The sequence below is a fragment of the Suillus clintonianus genome (assembly GCF_016758775.1).
Source record: "Suillus clintonianus strain FC179 chromosome Unknown DEU56scaffold_11, whole genome shotgun sequence".
In the NCBI taxonomy this organism is placed as follows: Eukaryota; Fungi; Basidiomycota; class Agaricomycetes; order Boletales; family Suillaceae; genus Suillus; species Suillus clintonianus.
Genome location: NW_024539235.1, coordinates 226,296 through 244,945, shown reverse-complemented (window position 1 = coordinate 244,945; position 18,650 = coordinate 226,296). Strand labels below are relative to the sequence as shown.

Here is an 18,650-nt window from a genome sequence, read left to right as displayed (position 1 = left end):
CGTCATCCTACAATTCCAATGCCACTCCCAAGTCCAGCTACGCTGATAGTCACCACTCATCACTCCCCCTTTCGCCAACATTGGTGCCATCATCCCAGTCACCAGCCTTCAAGAAGGCTCGAGTGTCAGCATATGAAAGTGCGCAGATGGGGATGAGCAGCACTGCCAAATTAACTGCCAAGATTACTCCAGCGGCCGCCATCATGAACATGCAAGGTACTATTAATCGCCTCACCAACGTTATCGAGAAAAACATTGACAAAACTGTGGCTGCTGAGCCGGTACCAGCGCCAGTTGTTGTTCCAGTTGTTACCATGATTTCTCATGGCCTGGCAATTATGCACAGTGGAGATGGAGACCTGTCAGTCGCTCAGAGAGCCCACCTCTTGTGGATCTTTTCTCATTCAGGAGGCGAGAACAATCTCGCTGCTTACATTGAGCTGGAAGATGACATCGAGATGCACTGTGAATTTGTCTTGGGACTCCTTGCGTCTGCGTAGAGCTATGACCACCTGTCACATTTCTTGTACTAACCCTCTGTGGCTTCTCTCGTCTATTCATTTAATCAGTATGCTGCACAGTATGTATCCAACATCCTGTATTGCACATGTTTCATATCATGATATATTGTACAAGTTTGACTACGTGCTACTAGTGAGAATTAGCCCAGTCCACCCTCATCCTCTGAGATACCTTGGTCTGATAGATTGTCGTTATCGTCATCTTTGAGAGCATGTCTTTCCCGCAAAATGTGTTGATAGTCCACCCACATTGCTTCAGCAATTCCATTGCGCATCAAATGTAGATCGTTGTGCACAGTCACGCAGTTCTCTGCTGGTGTGCCCTCTGAGTTTGCAGCAGGTGCATCATCAGGCAGTCTACCTTCTGTGGGATTGTGAAAGCAGATGAAATTGTGAATGCCGCACAATGCAGCTGGAATCTGAGCTTGTATACCCATAGCGTATGACGGGGATAGAAGGAGGATGCGGAAATGTCGTTTCAAGACACCAAATATTCACTCGATGACTTTTCGAGCCAATGCATGACGGAGGTTGAATAATTCTTGTTTGGTAGTTGGCCTGCAGGAAATCAGTGCATATTGGGAAGAATAATGGCCAGTAAACTCACTGAACACTTGCGCGGCCCCATTCGGCGAGGTGGTAGCACACATTATGGTAAGGAATGAGTAGTTCAGGCTGCAGAAAGAAACCTACATCTGCAAGGAAGTATTTCCCTATGGGAATGTGAAGGTCGTGACCCTCTGCAGCCTCGTGGACACGTGCATCTGTGGCCGAGCCCTCCCAGCCAGTGAGGGCATATGTGAAATTGAGCTCGAAGTCGCAGGCAAAGAGGCAATTTTGGGAAACAAAACCCTTTCGGTTTCGATACAGGCCTCATTCAAATGCACGAGGTGACACGTGAATGTGGCTCCCGTCAATGGCCCCAATGGCATCCTTGAAGAACAGCCAAAACTTGGGATTATAGCGAATTTTGTTGGGGATGGAGGCATCTGGCAACTGAACATACTTCATATAGAAGGGGGAGGACGAGAAGATGGTGAGCATTTTGTGAAAATAAATATATAGAATATATAATCAGTCTACCAATAGTTATTAGCATATACTAGTACTTACCGAGAAATTGTATTGTTTGAGCATTAAAATTGTTCGCCTACGTGCCTGATAGACAAGCCCGTGACAGCAGTGTACAGGAAAATCGAAAGTTGTTCTTCTAGTGAAACAAACTTGGAGTTGGTGTGTCCAAGGGCACAAAGTTCAGAGATAAGCACTGCAAAAATGTGTGTGTGCACACCAAGTTCACTCTGTATTTGTTCTGGGTGACCAGACAATAACTCCATGACCCATGCTTCGCCCGAGAGAGCAGAGGTATGATACAGCTCTGGATCCTTCAAATACATGGATTGTAGGACACTGCTTGTAGCGCTGATTAAGATACTGATTAGAAGGATAGAGTACTGGATGAGGCAGCGGTGAGCTTCTGGGCATTGGGGCACAAAATACGTGACTTCTGATCGACGATCCATTGCAGCATGGACTCTGGCTGAATCCAAGGACAGGCACCTATGTAGATAACAGCGTACAGTAGTATTGGGGGTTGGTCCAAATGTGTCCATACTATTCACGCTCCGACCTTTGGCAAAATTCAAGCCAACAACTTCTCACCTGACAATTTGCCAAATGTTGGCCAACATCCTGTTGCCGAACTGGCTCTAATGAGTTATAAGCAAAATACTATGAAGTGGTGTGTTCAAGAAAGTTCAGGCACACAAGTAATGTGACTATGTTTGCTTATTAAGACTAAGAATACCAACAGGAATACCAATAGTAAAGAAAGACTTGATGAAAATTCGAGTTTTTGCTTATTAGGGACTAGGATTTTGATTAAGGACCATGATAAGGAATGACTAGGGTAGACCGTGGGGATCTTTCCGATGAAAATCAAAGTTGTAGCCCTTGTCAAGGGTAGTCTTTCCATAGTCTCATGACATTTTTTAGTTAAGATCCTAATGAGTTATAAGCAAAATACTACAAAGTGGTGTGTTCAAGAAAGTTCAGGCATGCAAATAATATGACTGATGTTTCCTTAATTTTCCTTAGCCAATTTGCACTTACTTAATTCTCCTTATTCTCCTTAGCCACCTCGGTAAATTTTTTAAGTAAATTAAGGAACAATAAGGAACACAATGATTTGCTGATGACTATATAGAACTATATGACAGGACTTCAAGGAACTTTCAAAGCAATTATAGATTATGCCAACTATTCATAATTTATTCATAATCTATAATTGCTCTGAAAGTTCCCTAAAGTTGAAGTCCTGTCATATAGTTCTATATAGCCAGAGGGTTTTTCCTGATGATCGTTCCTAGCATCCGTAGCTCTGGCATTATAGGACAGTGGTCTGCTGATGCCACCGAACATGTGCACATCACGGAGGTCAAAGACCATGCAAGATCAACCAACAACAATAATTATGATTCGCAAATATGTCGTTTTCTTGACCGCGCTGATAAGTGCAATAGGTTTGATCTTGCCACCAGTCTTTTGGACCACAAGCTGAGCATTGAGGATCTGGAGGTTGTCCAAGAGGAACACGAAGATGAGGACACCTACATTGACATGGATGCGGACATCATCCCCGTGGATTCTCCGTCCAAGACTCAACAACCTGGTCAGCCACGTCCTATCACAGACTATTTCACAATTACCAAAATGCTACAGCACAAGGAAGCAGAATTGAAACCCATCCCACTAGTACGCTCTTTCATTGTTGGCCGCACTGCCCTCTATCTCGCATACGATCCTTCCATTAGGAATATTAGCGTCAATGAAACTGCCATCATGTTCAACTTACCAGACCTTCGCCCAGCTCTCGCTGATTTTCTTCACCATGAGGTGACATCTGGACACCATATTCATGTGATTGGTGGTCCTAGAAGAGCTGGACCCGATGCTGAACTTCCATTCAATAAGCTTCAAGTGTGGTTCAAAATTCATTTACAAGAAATGGACTTTCATGATGTCCACAATATTTGCCCTGCTCAGACGTTAAACTGTGCACCACCTAGTGGCCCCTGGACTCCAGTCCATTATGACACAGTCATTATCCAGACCAATGCAGAGCAGTCATGGCCTACCAGTGATCTTTCAGGTGCATTATTTCTGTTTCTCGTTGCAATATTCATTATATACTAAAGAATGAGCTCCGCAGGTCACTCCGTAGCCCAGATCAGGCTTGTCATATGGCCTATTGGCAAATGTGGCATGCCATGGTCATGGACAGATCAGTTCATCACTTACGTCCAACAATTCAATATCTCGAGTGAACGCAATCCAGCTAGTCAGCTGCATGTGCTAAAAAGATCGAAGCACTCTAATGGCACTCAGATGGGGGACATCATTCCAGTCTCTCAGCTGAGAGCACCTGTCCATCTTGTCCCCTGCTTTGGCACCACTGCGGATATGTGTTTCACTGCCTACAACAGCATGGAGCACGCCACCGAGTTTTGGCTAAACTATTTTTGGGACAAAAATATCTTTTTGCACTGTCAGTCTAATTGCGCTGAGTTCATTGTGGGAACAACAAAACAGACTTGTAGGAATCTGCTCTGATGTGAGGGCGATATGTTCGGCCTCTAGGGGAAGCTGAGTCAGGCAGAAGTCAGCTGACTAAGTGCACTCGAAGCATGGGAACACGTGAGGTATGCACGAGGGCGCGGGAAATGCATGGAAAGCGCAGGAAAGCGGCACTTGTTGAATGCAAATGTGGAGGGATGTCTAGGATTGTGTATGACACGAGGAATGGATATCAAGCAAATGTATTATGGATATAGACTGATAAGGGAAGGAGAGCATGACTCCTGGCTATAGATAGGTGCTCTCTAAGACATAGCACAAACTGCGGAACTCTACTAAGGGTGATTGCATAAGTCCGGAACCTTCTGTCAGAAAGCCCAGTAGATATAGAGGATAGCTAGCGAAGAGCGAGCGGAAAGCATCCTAAAGTGGCCGAAGAGCGCGGAAGCGCGGGAAAGCACCTGAGGAATGTCACAGATATATGTAAGGAGACAGCGGCTGTCAAAAAACCAATATATGTATGTAATACACACCTATGGACTGAATAGACAATGGATGGATGGACCCGATGAAAGCTGATGGAAGCGTGAGCGCGGGAGTCAGCGCATAGTCAGCGCATGGCGCGGGAAAGTTGTGCCTACCTGTGGATAGGGATGAGGTCGATGTAGAAATCAGGGGATATGAGCCTGTAGAGAGATCACTCTCTACATTGTACCTGATAAGCAATATTTTCATACATGAAAAATACCCACATAGTAGAGATAGTACCATGTTGGAATGGCATCTTTGTTTTCTATTGTGTGACAGGACATGGCACCAGCTGGGGCACACAGCAAAACCATAGATTATGGGATGAAGCTCTCATTGCTGATGTCAGCACCCATTGTCAATGATGTGCCTACACTGGACAGACTCACCACTGTCGAGCTCAATCACTTGATTTTGCATGAACTGGCACCACAAAATGATAACACAGAGCTCAGTTATATGTTGTCGCAGATTTTTGGTTCATTTACCTTTCGACTCCCAGATGTGACAGAGTTACAGGTTCCCTTACATAAAATTCACTATCGGGACGACAGACTTCACAGCAAGTTCACCATCACAGGCAAAAACGAGCTGACGCAGATCAGCACCAGTGGAACTGGCCACTCCCAAACTCACACCACAATAAGGTCAAGCGACCTGGTGATGGGAGCCTTGAAGATAGGGAGGAGCAGAGCACCATGGCAGGCACGGAGTCTGGAAGCGGAGATGATGATGGTCCATCCTTGGAGGAAGAACCTGCCTCTGGGTCACAGCTGGCAGACGATGACATGCCGGACACACCACCGCCACCGTTCGAGGGAGTCTTTGTGATGTTCTTCAATGTTATTTGTTTTGCAATCACCCAGAAGGTGCCAAAGATTGTACAGGCAACCAACGTGACCCCAGTATCACGCATGTGGAGTGTGGGAAATGCTACACACCCTGTGAAAGATGAAGAAGTCACAAGAAAGCCCGGCCTTGCGTTATTGGATGATGTAGAAGCTCAATGGGATACTATCAAGGTGGTTTGCGAGCTGACATCACAACCGTACTCAGCTACGAGCACAATAGGAAAGACGCTGGACAACAAAGCATACTTTCTCTTCTGACGCCAGCCATGGAGATGGTTCGTTTTGCTTATGTCCATGAGAAAAAAGTATCGCGAACTTCGAGTCCATATGTACGACCACTCAGGTGCTGTTGTGACACCTCCCATCAATATTTATACCCACCCCAACAATTACTTGCACATATTTTCGTGCCTTGTCTTCGGTAAACTTGAGTGCCTGGGGTACGATCCCTCAATTGTCATCTTCACGAAGACACTGCAACCTGCCCAACTCAAAAGCATGTCAACTTTTCTCCACCCCAGTATAAACAGATCACATGCACCGGACACAATGGAAGGCATCATAAAGGGCATCTCCCCCCCTCCCCGAGACCGAAGATGTCTCTGAGACCACTAGTATGCCCCCCCCTCCCCCAGATCGACGACACACCTGCGAGACCCCCCAAAGCAATCCCAAGATCGACCCTCCTCAGCAAGATATCCCCGATGATCCTTGTCCTGTGCGTCAGCTAAATATCCCTGACGATCCTCTTTGTGTTCCTCTTCCAAATCCAATCGGCCGAATCCGAGTCCACAATCACATGTACAACATTCTTGAAGTCATATTTTCTAGTCAGGGGCTTGTAAGTTGTGGTACCATTTGCTATCTCGCACGGAGGGACAATGAAGAATATATAATCAAAGACTATTGGGTTCTTGGGAGTAAATATGATGCCTTGAATGAGGTCACGATGCTGCAGGCAATGCAAGGTGTCTGCAGTGTGCCACAACTCGTTGACCATTGGCTGGTTGAGATTAGGCCTGGGGAGGTTGATGGAATGGGGCTATATCATTACGAGCTGTTGAATAGCATTCAAAGTGTCATCCGCACACACATTCATTTGGTGTTGAAGCCTCGCACACAACCTTGACATATGTTCCGGACAAAGGTAGAGTTGCTGGGCGCCATTTGGGACATCATCAAAAGTAAGTATATGTTCAATACCCTCCCACTTTTATATTCAACTGACCCAATCTTTCAGTTCAACAGATGGTGGTGGAAGAGAAGGGCATTCTTCATCGCGATTGCAGTCTCAACAATTCAATGATCAAAGATGATGGTGACAGATCCCATGGAACCTTAATTGATTGGGAGTTTGCTGTGTTTATCGCTCAAGGTCAAAAATACACTAGAGGTGGGACAGTGAGTTTTATACTCTCCTGAGCATGTATTCACATACTGACAACAATGATTAGGGCACATTGCCTTTCATGTCACGGTCGCTCCTGTTCCAGCTCTCCGAGGCTGTCAGCAGTGTTGCAACCCTTTGCTTCGAGTTCCCATGTGACTCCAGCCCACCTTATCATACACCACTATGAAGGTGGTCTTGAGTCAGTCTTCTACATCTTCATATGGATCTGTATTGGATACAGGGGTCCCCTCGGTGTTAAGTGTGTCCTTGACAAAAGCGATGACTGGCTACTGCACAAATGGTCCGCCACCACATTCAAGGCCTGCAACAATGAGAAGACTACATTCTTTTACCATTCACATGGACACAAGTTCGAGGAGCAATTCCACCCCTATTTCAAAAACCTCGTCCCGCTCGTGGTGGAATGGTATGAATTGATCAGGAATAAAGGACTGTCAAATGCAATAACTTTCCAGGAGATCCTTGATTTGCTGGACAACCACCTCGCCAGACTTCTGCAGGAGCTTTCCCCCGAGCTTCTGTTTGCACGGAAGGTCCTCAAAAGACTCCCGCTGCCTGATACTCCAAGTTCTCCAGTTGGTGGCAAAAGCTCGAAGAAAAAGTTGTCAGACAGTGATATAGTAGAGATACCCAGGCCAATCACAGTTCGTGACATGACACATGGGGGTCGGATCTGGACGATGGAACCTACACTGCAGCCCAAACGGAACAGAACTACATAATATGTATTTTTCTTCTCACTCATATGTCATGATGTGCACAATTGTTACAATCTTTCTTAATCATTGGTCTTGTCCGAGTCAGATTTTACAGTCAGCCGAGTAGATTCCCACACTGTTCAAGTCAGATCAGATGATGTAATTCGGACATGAAGTTTGCAAAGGGTAAAGTCAGAATCATGCTCTACCCTTGCACATGACGCGCCTTTCGTTCTGACTCACCGTCACACACGAGGACTTTCTTGACACTGCCTCTTGGATCACATCGGAGGACTTGAGTCGGTTTTGCACCATGAGTTGATTATTATCTCATATCTGCCCTCGGCAGAGAACTTAAAAGGTGAGTCTTCATTGATTGTCACTTTGGGAGCTCAATTTGTGTTCTTCAGTCATGCCTGATAGCCCAAAGAAAATGTGTACCAAGCGCAAAGTTGCCGACATTGATCTCAAGGCCGCCAAGCCAAAGAGAATGCGCGCTCAGCACTCGGTAGTACCTCCACCCTCAGTCATGGCTTCTACTGTGGATGAATGTCAAGAAACTCAATGTTCGGGATGTCTAGGTGCAGGGAAGGGAGGCAGGAACGTTCAACTAGAGCGATTAGACACTATCTTGGATGCTCCAGCGTGGACTAGCCAGCCCAAAGGCTCTAACTCTCTTGATTCCAATATTCCTGCAAACCCTGCTGCTCCCAAACCACCCCACAAGGGTTGCAGTAGTTGTTCAAAGGTATGTTTTCTTAATTGTAGGTAACTATACTAATCATCTAGCAGAAAAAAGCAGCCCCCTCCCCCATACAATGTTTTGGAGCAACCAATTCTGAACACTATGACGATCAACGCTCCAATTCCCAATGCCACAATTCCCAGAGCACGGCCAAAGACAAAGGTGAGTTTTCGGTCATGGCTTATCAACAATTAATTTGTTATTACACAGACTGTTGCTCCTCCCCTGAGCATGGAGTCGGGGAGCAACGAGCCCACTTTTTTTTGCAATGCAAAGATGGTGGACAGTTTGGATTTTCTCAGCCCATCGTCCCCCCTGGCACGGAGCCTGACCTCCAGACGCTAAATAACTCCTTCATAGCTGCAGCTAAGGAGACACACGTGGCCTCCAATGCCTCACAACATCACTTTCCTATCATCACTTCTAATCCTTCTGGCAGTTGTCTCGCTAGTGGTGGAGATTTGTCACAACCAGTGTTCTTGAGGACAAATTCGACTATGGCAGCAGACACCCTCTTTTACCAGAATTTGGACCCTACGCTCCGGCCAACCAGATCACAAAGTACAGCATCTGAACATTCCAACTCTGGCGAGTGTGACGGTTCCGAGTCATCTGACAACAATGACAAAGATGAGCAGATTGGTTGGGGGGCAGTTGAAGGGCGTCATAGCACACACCCTGGTAAGTCCTCGCCCTCACCATTCATGATCACACTGACAAGTGCTAGGTTTTTCTGGGGAAGAGCAACCATTCCAACCTCGGGTTGTGTCCCTTCTTCCCCCAGATTTTGAATTTCAATATTCATGTGATGAAGATGGCCGAATGGTGGAGAAAGCTTTATCTGTTGGCACCGGCTTGAGCGATAGTAGTGCATCAGTGGATGATGGGATCGCTCCTAAGGTATATGCCCACCAGTTAAATGGAGTGCACTAATTTTTTTCCCCTTTCAAGCCGGACAATATCTTAAACCTTCACCACCAGAAGAATGGCCGTCCCCAGATGCCTAATCCTGAACTCTTGGACCTTCTCCGATGCGCTGAAACAAACACCAGCAATGCAAAGGTAAACACACAGGCAGTCAAAGTTGCAGCAAAATCCAAGGCATCTGAAGGGCCTAATGCTACACAATTAGGTTGGTACGGTCCTCATTGGAAAAGTTTCCTTGAGGATGCCAAGGTAGAGTGTTGTGTGCAGCAAGCATTAGACAACCCCTTCCTGAAGCTTGAGGATCTGCTGTACACTGTCACCAAATCTCTTTCAGCATCTCTCGTACAATGGCTCAAAAACAGTGGTCAGGTTGAACCTGGTATGTTGTCATTTCTCTCGAGATATTATGCTAACCAGGGCATTTACTAGACGTGTGGCCTGCTCACAAGTCTGACATGTCAAGGCTGGTGCGTATCTCTGTTGTCGTGCGCCTCATGCCTGATGTTATTTTTTTTAGTTATATGATGATTTAGCAACATGGTGTTCTGACATAAAAAAGATCGCTATCGCCATCACACCTTCTGTGTACAGTCTTGTCCCCCCAGCCACCATCCCCGTTCAGGAGCACACAGCTTGGGTTCAAAATGCTGCTATAGATTGGCTGGATGATTCCTTGTTTCTTCATGATGGAGTAGACGAGCTGGGGAAAACCAGGAACTTCGCTCACCCTGGGCTTCACGAGGCCACCATACTTTTCCTCTACACCAGGTCTTATCATATTGCTGTAGGCGACCAGAGATCTTTCGGAAGGAGATACCATTGACTTGCTTCGCTCTCGTCTGCACAACAGTATTTTTTTGATACTGGCACAATGCTGATCTGCTGACACTTTTTCAGTTCAATTGCGTCCTCAATGGCCTCATTAAGAATGGAAACGGAAAATCTTTCCTGAACTTCATGGCTAAGGAGTTCAAACCTATCTATCTTACAATGTTGCAACTTCTCTGTGAAGTTATGGAGGATCCTTATCATGGTCCCAGGCTGGTGCTGCAGCTTTATGCATGGGCCAAAGCTGGATGGTGAGTCTCAAGATCTGTTTTACAATTTTTGGCGCTGACAATTGTTTTTCTCAAGGGCCAAGTCCTGTAAGCTCGACAGCATTGACCCATCAAAGTGCTGCCACCTCTGCGTCCAGCTTGATCGAGCATTGTATTTACCGCTCTTACTAGTATCCTCATATATCATTTTATATGTTTTGTTTGTCATCGTTTAGTCGGTGTCATGTGATTCAATCTATGGTTTTGATTGTGCTATTCTTAGATGAAGTCCAGTACAGAAGTCATTTCTGCGCGAATTTGTGAAATTGCGAGAATCTGTACAGACACACACAGAGAAAATTTATGCTACTGTAGACCTATTTTGTATGTTCTGGATGGGGATGTCATAAGGCAGTACAAGGTGTGAGAAAAAGATAGGGGGTTAGTCTGAACATGTTCATGTAACAGATATAGCTGAGAGGTCTGAAGTGAATGATAAGCTGCCAACCTATGTGCATGATATGATGTATGTCTGAGGTCAGACCTAACAGATTGTACAGGCAAGTCAGACACTCTACCTGGCAGAATATCAATACATGCAGACTGATCATATAATCATTTAGTCCCAAATACATTATTTCAGACAGCACAGTATATCTGTCCTCAGATGGTCACTAATTACAGCTCGATCAGATGTGCATAAGGTCATACTTCCTTATCTTCAAGCAGCACAGACTATGTGTCCCCAAGACTGGCAGCATTTTTAGGAATTTCAGACAAAACAACTGTAAGAAACATAAGACTCTCATATCAGCAGAAGAGACAGACAGTCTGGATCTCAAAACCTTGATAAATTTTCATGTCATTGTATCTACAGCCAACAGGCGGACATTTATACAGACTAAACACCAAATAATTACCATTTGGGGAAAGGTGCAAAGAATAGGGCTACTAGTCCATAAAACATCACATTGTACAACAGAACATGTAGCACATCATCCGAAATATACAGTAGTAGTAGTAGTAGTAGTAGTAGTACATACAAGAATGGAAATCTTGCATGAGCAATTAGAACATTGAATGATTAACTAGTTGCATCTCCCTCACTTGTTGGCACTTGCAGGCGGGACATACTCGGCATCCTCAACCTCATCAATGGTGCACTTCAAGAAATTCTTGTGCCATGTATGATACCTCCTGTATCCCATTTGCTTAGTGGTTGTCTCCAAGCTGTCAACACAAGTGTCCCAATCAACCAATGTGTTTGGAACAGTGCATTGCTTTAGTGCTTTGATTAAGGGGCTGAAATTAAAAGCATAAATTGTAGAACTATTGACAGATTGATGGTACTTACATCAGAGGGTCGTTACTGCCTGGAGGATGCTCCTTGTCCAGATGCTGGGCTGTTGAGTTGTGAACTCTTTGAAGAGTACAAAAGTACACTTGAGTAAACACTGAACATTTCGAAGTCCAGCAGCATCTTGCTGCGGGAAGAGTATCTGTTAACATTGTGACATCAGTCAGAAACCAGTTGCTATCGAGTGGCAACAAACACTATGTACTGCGGTGGCGTCAAACTGTGCACTATGGTTGGTGATGTTCAACCATCCGTCGGGGGGCGGAGCAAAGTTGTAACAGTTACTTTGAGGAGGTGTAGCCAAGTGTGCGAGCAAGACGAGATTCTGTCACTGCCTGCAGTCCCACCAACCTCTCTAATGTTCCCAACCTTCTTCTTGTCCAACTCCTGCTCAATTGCCCATTTGTCACTTGGTCATGTGTGTCTTTCCACCTCGGCGATGTGGAAATGGGTACCCCTCTCGATGTGGGGGTTCTTGTCCACGAAGTACTGAATCTTGGATTATGCCACCTCTGAAGATTGAGAGAATGAGAGCTCGAAGGGCCATAATAAATGGAATTCGGTGTCTCTCATCTCACATTGAATGAGAATGTCGGGGATGCCTAGATTATATCTGTCTTCTTTGTCCTCATTAGCTCCCCCCTTTTGACCATTGTATTCATGTGGATGTGGAGGGTAGTATTGAGCGCCGATGGCAGTGGTAGTGATGATATAACAGCCCCTATTGTGGTGCACAGGGGTGCTAAAATGGATCCGTGGACTGGTTTTCGCAGGTTGACAAAGAGTTGTTGGACACCAGGGATGTATGATGGTCTGGGGTCTTTGAGGTTCACACTGGCAAGATTGTTCGTGGAGGGAAGAATAACAACTTGAATTAGATAAGTATTGACAGAATGCACTATATTTGAATGAAGTCATTTTATAGGGAGATGATAAGGATTTTGGGCAAGGGCCCACAGCGCCCACCGGCCTCAAAAAGGTTTTAGCCTAAGGAAAAAGGGCAAGCTGCCATCCCAATTATTAGGAGTTCAATGACGCATGCAGTGAGCGCCGTGGGGACCCCATTTTTTAGTAGGAGGGCGAACAGACTCAGTGGGAGATACTGACGTGGGGAACAGATTAAAATTAACGGATGGGGGGCAAGGTGTATCAAAGGAACTCTTTGTGCAATTCAGGTGTGGCTTGTATGTATGGAGCTAGTATTTGGGCGTGACACCTGAAATATGTGAGGAAAGCCTCGCTTGCCCACCTACCTTTAACTTTCACAACATCAAATGGGACATTCTGGAGGAGGTATTCAAGGGTACCGCCTACTCAAATCCTGTGCCCTTGCAAGGGCTTGTGACCTGCAGCTTTTGTTGCAATGGCAAGTCTCTTGAGGAAACAAGTCTTTGTCAGGGGATGGTGGGTGCCATCCTGCGGGGGTTCATTGACGCTAAAGTGATTGTTAAGGGCTTCTTGTGGGTTGGCGGGGCTGAGTTGACTTGCCCAGAAGACATCTTCTCCCTCAATTGATGCCTTGGTGTGAGGGATGCGGAAATTCATCATCTGTAGGCCTTGATGGTTGTGGGTTTTGCTAAAATCTGATGGCTTGACATGGCATAAGGGATCGAAGGTGTCTAAGCGTGGGACTGTGAACTAGCCGACTCACGCACAGGTGAAGAACATTGTTGTGAGGCATGCAAATGCAGCTATGTTGAGGGGGCTGTCAAGGTCTAGGTTTTCGTGGATGGCTAGGATTAATGGGATGGTGTAAGGGTTGTGTTTGGGTTTCTTTGAGGAGGGTGGGGTCAGTGAGATGGCGGCCTTGAACAAGGTGTCAATATCTATGTCTCCTCCAAGGTCCCAGGGGACTCCATGCAGGACATGCCATGCACGGATGCTGTGTACGTAGTTGGACACCATTTTTCCAGAGTGGTGGAGGAGGATTTGAGGATGTGACTCACAGGGGCGCATTGGCCTTCTGGAATTAATTTGCTATCACAGAATACATAGAATATGAGCAAACCTGAACCATAAGTTTTATAGGTGCTATTGGTGAAGGTGTGTACCATGATGTCTCAGATCTTCTCAATTTCTGCTTGGGATAATGGCAACTGCTTCCCTTGCATGTCTTTCAGGGAACATGAGGTTGACAGGCTCCATAAATAAAGCCTGTCTCTGGCAGGGCACTGTGGCCTCAGGGAGGAGGGCAGTGGTGTTAAGTCAGGGCTATACACTGCTAAGGGGCATAAAAATTTAAGTTTGGGGTGCTGAAGCCGTGGACATACTAGTCTTTCAACATTTCGAAGAGTTCTTCTCCACGGTGCTCGAGCTCGCGGTTGAGGAAAGCGTGATGTTGGAGCTCCTCTGTGAGGTGGTCTTTGTCCATTGGGTAAACCTGTTGAGGTACGGGTTTGGCTTGCTGTGCTTTTGGCTTGGCACCGTCGCTGGGGATGTCTGCAATGAAGGGGCGGAGTTCGTTGGGGATACAAACTGGTGGAAGCATTTGATATGCAGGGGGATATATCCTGCAGGAGGGACCATCTGCAGGGTTGGTTTTGCTGGGGACGTATCTGGTGAGGATTGTGCATCCTGCTTGCCCAGCGGCAAGGTGTATGCACTTGAATACTTTGTTGCAGGCCTTGTTCCTACTATGGCCTGTTCACCATCCTTTGACAACTCTGTGATTGTCCCTGTATACCTTAAAATGAATGCCAGGGGGACACACATCGATGATTGAGAGGGCGAGAAGTTCAAAACTGATACTCTCGGCCCAACCAATGTCTCTCCCATCTCTTTTCCATCCTGGGAGGAGGTTTCACGCTCTCCATCTCTCGTTGACGATGATACCAATCCCGTGACTAGTGCTAGTCTCTGAATAAGCATGGAAGTCGTGGACGATGCATAAGCCTGGGATGGGCTGGGATAGGTGTGGTGTGTTGAGAGTGCCCTTCCACCAGTTGAGGTCTTTGGGTGTATCATGGGGAGGTGTGTGTGGGAGGAAAGGGTGGTCCTTGAAGATTCCCAGCATGGATTTGTGGTTGGTGAGGTAAGCACGTCCTGAGGGCACGATGAGGGTTGCGTGCAGCAACTTACTGTAAAGTTCCTGGACTATGCAAAGGGTGTGACTACACTTGGTCTGCCACATGTTGATGGCCACCAAGTACTTGGCCGTTTTCTCGGGAGGGAGGGCGATGGATAGGCTGGGGATGTTCCAGAGAATACCTGTGAACATAGGGATTGAGTTGAAGGGCTTGTTCTTCGAGCTCTCCCAGATGATGCCCAGGGGGTTGGAGAAATGATCAGTGTCTGCCATGCAGCAACTAAAATGTGCGTCCTCTTCTGAGTGTGGCGATGCGGCTGAGAAGTGTCTGATCGGGAAGGTGCATTCTTCGTTGAATTCCTCCAATGTGTCATCAGGCAGGGTCTTGCCTCTATACCATTTCCGGCCGCCTTCAATGATGGACCCGCCATTGGAGGTGATCTTGCTTGCCCACTTAGTGCGTCTGGAGTTGTACTCATCCAGGAATTCTTGCATGATGCAGAAGAAGATGTGGTTGTACACCCATGTGGACAGGGGGCTGAGTCCATTGGCGTGAAGGATATCAGCGCCTGCATCAGCGACATTGCCATAGGTTCCGGCAGATGGCCCAAAATTGAAACAGAAGGTGGTGTCAACTGCGAAAGTGTCGACACCTGGTAGGTGAATCACCAAACCGGCCCATTGGGAATGGTGTGACAGTATCATTTGATACACTTCGGCAATATCGTGTACTGCTGCCTGGGATCCAGGGGGTCGGCTTTGTATGCAGCGGCATATGGTGGTGAATGTACCGTACATACATGGGAAGAGATCAGAGTCCACCTCGAATTGATCAAGCTGATTGGGGGGAGCGGGTTGAGAGCCGTAGTTGTAGGATATGGTCATTATTATATGGTAATAGCCATTGGCGGACATGCCAAACTGCACACTAAGTACCACCCAAGGCCAATGCCTATTTCCCTGGCTTGTACCCACAATATTGGGCGGCTTAGTCATGGCCAAATTTATGTTACTGGTCAATATCACCGCAGTTTTGGGAATTTTGAAACTCCCCCTATGGCCACAACACTTAAAAATAGATTACTCCTCATATCAGGGCCTTCCCACATTATTCCCACACTCCGCAATTTCGCATTTTTAGCCACCTACTGTGGGAATTACCCCACAACACCCAAAACATCATCCCAATATGGTATACTACATAATTATAATTATTCCCACACCCTTCCCACCTCACTGCAACTTCACCACCTCACCACAATAGCTCCCCCTTTATATATAAGTAGTAGTTTAGTATATATATGTATAATATAATATAATAGACTGCTTTTTTGTTTGTTTGTGTGATTGCTCCTCCTCCAGGGGCAATTCAACATAGGGTACAGAACATTTTCGCACTTTTGCCCCTTTGATAGGGGTGTGTTCTATTATATTCAGAGCATGTTTATGAGCATATATGAGTAGATTCCAATCTTTATTTCACCCCCTGAAGTGTCCTACATCAATAGACATTGTCATATTCCGTACCTGAAACTTCTCGTCCGGTCCGGTCTGTCCGTTCTAGAATTCATTTCCCCATGTCCCCATTTGTATATGCTTCTTGATGCCCCTATATGCCCGGATCCTTCTGACAGTTAATGTCCGGGTTCATTCTGATCTGTCTGTTAGTCTATTCATTTCCTTTTCATTTAAACTTGTCCCCCTTGTTTCATTTAATCTCCGGCTCCATTCTCGATCGTCTGTAGCAGTTCATGTCCATTAGTACATTTTCTACATAGCCCTCTGATCCGAAGACTGCACTTCAGCCGGATACCCATCGAATACACTACAGTATATAAACCCTTTGTAACCCGTAGTATTTCCTCAGTTTGAATATCATCTTAGACTCAGTTCATTCCTCGTGTTCCCTCAGCTCTTAGGATTGTCATCCTAGTCCGATCCTCCGAGCCTCGGGATTATATCTCCAAGGCTAAACCCCTCCGCCTCTACCTTTGGGTAGTCCGTCCCGTGTTAGTTTCTACCCGGATGAAGTCTCGGGTAGCCTTCCCTCTTTCGTCCAGCCCATCCATACCCCTCGGCCGACGATATCTACCCCCCCTGTAAATTAGGGGCACGTACTCGGGTAAAGAGCGCAGCGCACAAGCTGAAGCTAAGCCCCTCTGGTCTGACCCATTGAACATGGTCTTAACATCAGCCAACAGTCCATATTACATGTACATTCCCATACATGAGGCCGCTTACCGTCCTTTACATATTACTGTGCTACAGACTCGCCTGTACTACTGCCACTTAGAGGATTCCGAGTTCTTACGGGTCATGATAAATAGTCGTGTTGTATTCTGCCAATATCACTTCCTTTTACTCCCTTGGATTTCATATCTAAGTCCGTGTGATCAAAAAGTCCCCTTAGTCTTCCGCACTGCAATGGACTTCATCACTTCTGGTAGCTTGTTACATCGAGACCTTGAAACCTTGACACCTCACCACCAGGCCACCTCAACACCTTGCTACCTCGATACTTGACAGATCATACCGCTAGATATCTGTTCTGTCAGAACTGTCTTCCATCCAGACATCCTCCTCTTACATCAGACTACTTTTCGCGCATCCGCCGCACAGATCCTAAGCCCGTCGGATTGATTCCTTCACATTTATTGCGGAGACTTCCCTCAGTAGCAATCCCCTTGGGACGAGCTATTACACTTGCACTCATACGGATTGGTAGTCTACACCAACAGGCTACATGGAATCACTTTCGCTCACTGGTGTTTGGCAGCTTGAATGTGCCGTTTTGGGATTCACGCAACTCAACAACTCGCACAATGGACAACACCTTGGTCAAGCATTGTTTAAGATCGTGGACCGAGTGGGTATTGCTCATAAGGTAAGGTACATTGGAATGCCTTGTTATGTTGTACTCATGTGGGATTAGATTGGCTATATTATGTGCGACAATGCTTCAAATAACGACACGATGCTCGATGAACTGGCACTTTGGATAAAGCAAGGGACAGGTATGACGTGGATCCCAAAAAAGTGACGCATTAGGTATAGTTAACTAACTATTTGTTTCACCCATGTACTGATGTATACCTTGCAGGTGTTTAGCTCACGTCATTCATCTTGCGACACAAGTTATCATTGCCTCGTATAGCAGTGCCCCATACTATAACCCTGAGCTTCCAGATTTGTCTATCCCTCAAGTACATGGCCATTGTGACGAAGTTGGCCTCGTGCGAGCCATCGCAGTCAAGGTATGTCATTTTCGAAACATTTTAATGTTGTTTGACTAATGATACAAGGCACGGTCTTCTGCCCAACGAAAACAACTTTGGAAGGATATCCAGACCTGTCAGCCTAACCCGAGCCCTGTTGTCTCACAACTACTACTCAACATGCCCATCTGGTGGTCCTCAACTTATGTTATGCTTGACCGTGCTGAGAAGAAGAGAGCTGTGAGTATGATAATATAACTAACAAGTCGAAACTAACTGTTCTTTAGTATGTTGATACATCTGTCTACGAGCTCGGCCTTTGTGAGACTAACCTTACAAAATGTGCCAGAATTGATCAGTTGAAGTTGCATGAAGATGAATGGGCTTGCATTGCATTATTCACGTCTCTTCTCGCTGTGAGTATTAGGTTGTCTTTTTGTCATTTTCGACACTGATTATCACTTCAGCATGCTGACAAAGCTCAGCAAAGCTTTTCATCGGGCAAAGGAGTGTCCCTTCACCTTGCTTTGCCAGCTCTCGAGGCCCTACATAAGGCATGGTCGACACATTCTGAGAATCCCAAGTACGAGCAATTTCAGGAAGCCTTACAACAAGGTGTTGCGAAGATCCACGAGTATTACAACCAAAGTTCAGAGTGTGATGCATACATCATCGCAATGTGTAGGTGACATGGCTTGTCATATTATTAATACTAACTCCTGGGCCTGTTGTATCTAGTGCTTGACCCATCACAGAAGG

The 18,650-nt window shown here is 46.1% G+C and overlaps 5 protein-coding genes across 5 annotated transcripts; 4 read left to right on the top strand and 1 right to left on the bottom strand.

The window, feature by feature from the left end:
- Positions 1–2,849: 2,849 nt before the first annotated feature.
- On the top strand, positions 2,850–4,133 carry DEU56DRAFT_729272 (uncharacterized protein; the record flags this gene model as incomplete). Its single annotated transcript, XM_041348089.1, has 2 exons — positions 2,850–3,672; positions 3,733–4,133. Coding segments are annotated over 2 exons (1,224 nt in total), but the record flags the coding sequence as incomplete, so codon positions are not given.
- A 774-nt stretch (positions 4,134–4,907) lies between these two features.
- DEU56DRAFT_908937 (uncharacterized protein) lies at positions 4,908–5,734 on the top strand (the record flags this gene model as incomplete). Its single annotated transcript, XM_041357050.1, has 2 exons — positions 4,908–5,129; positions 5,180–5,734. The coding sequence occupies 2 exons, from the start codon at positions 4,908–4,910 to the stop codon at positions 5,732–5,734; spliced, it is 777 nt and encodes a 258-aa protein (XP_041212413.1).
- An 874-nt stretch (positions 5,735–6,608) lies between these two features.
- On the top strand, positions 6,609–7,609 carry DEU56DRAFT_908936 (uncharacterized protein; the record flags this gene model as incomplete). The annotated part of the gene is made up of 4 exons (XM_041357049.1): positions 6,609–6,660; positions 6,717–6,877; positions 6,931–7,018; positions 7,056–7,609. The coding sequence occupies 4 exons, from the start codon at positions 6,609–6,611 to the stop codon at positions 7,607–7,609; spliced, it is 855 nt and encodes a 284-aa protein (XP_041212412.1).
- A 388-nt stretch (positions 7,610–7,997) lies between these two features.
- Positions 7,998–10,457, top strand: DEU56DRAFT_908935 (uncharacterized protein; the record flags this gene model as incomplete). The annotated part of the gene is made up of 10 exons (XM_041357048.1): positions 7,998–8,333; positions 8,378–8,492; positions 8,541–9,011; positions 9,058–9,230; positions 9,282–9,636; positions 9,687–9,724; positions 9,775–10,041; positions 10,155–10,336; positions 10,392–10,402; positions 10,432–10,457. The coding sequence occupies 10 exons, from the start codon at positions 7,998–8,000 to the stop codon at positions 10,455–10,457; spliced, it is 1,974 nt and encodes a 657-aa protein (XP_041212411.1).
- Positions 10,458–12,965: 2,508 nt separating this feature from the next.
- DEU56DRAFT_908934 (uncharacterized protein) lies at positions 12,966–14,139 on the bottom strand (the record flags this gene model as incomplete). The annotated part of the gene is made up of 3 exons (XM_041357047.1): positions 12,966–13,270; positions 13,307–13,533; positions 13,922–14,139. 3 exons carry the CDS (start codon positions 14,137–14,139, stop codon positions 12,966–12,968), a joined length of 750 nt encoding a protein of 249 aa, XP_041212410.1.
- Between the last annotated feature and the right edge of the window lie 4,511 nt (positions 14,140–18,650).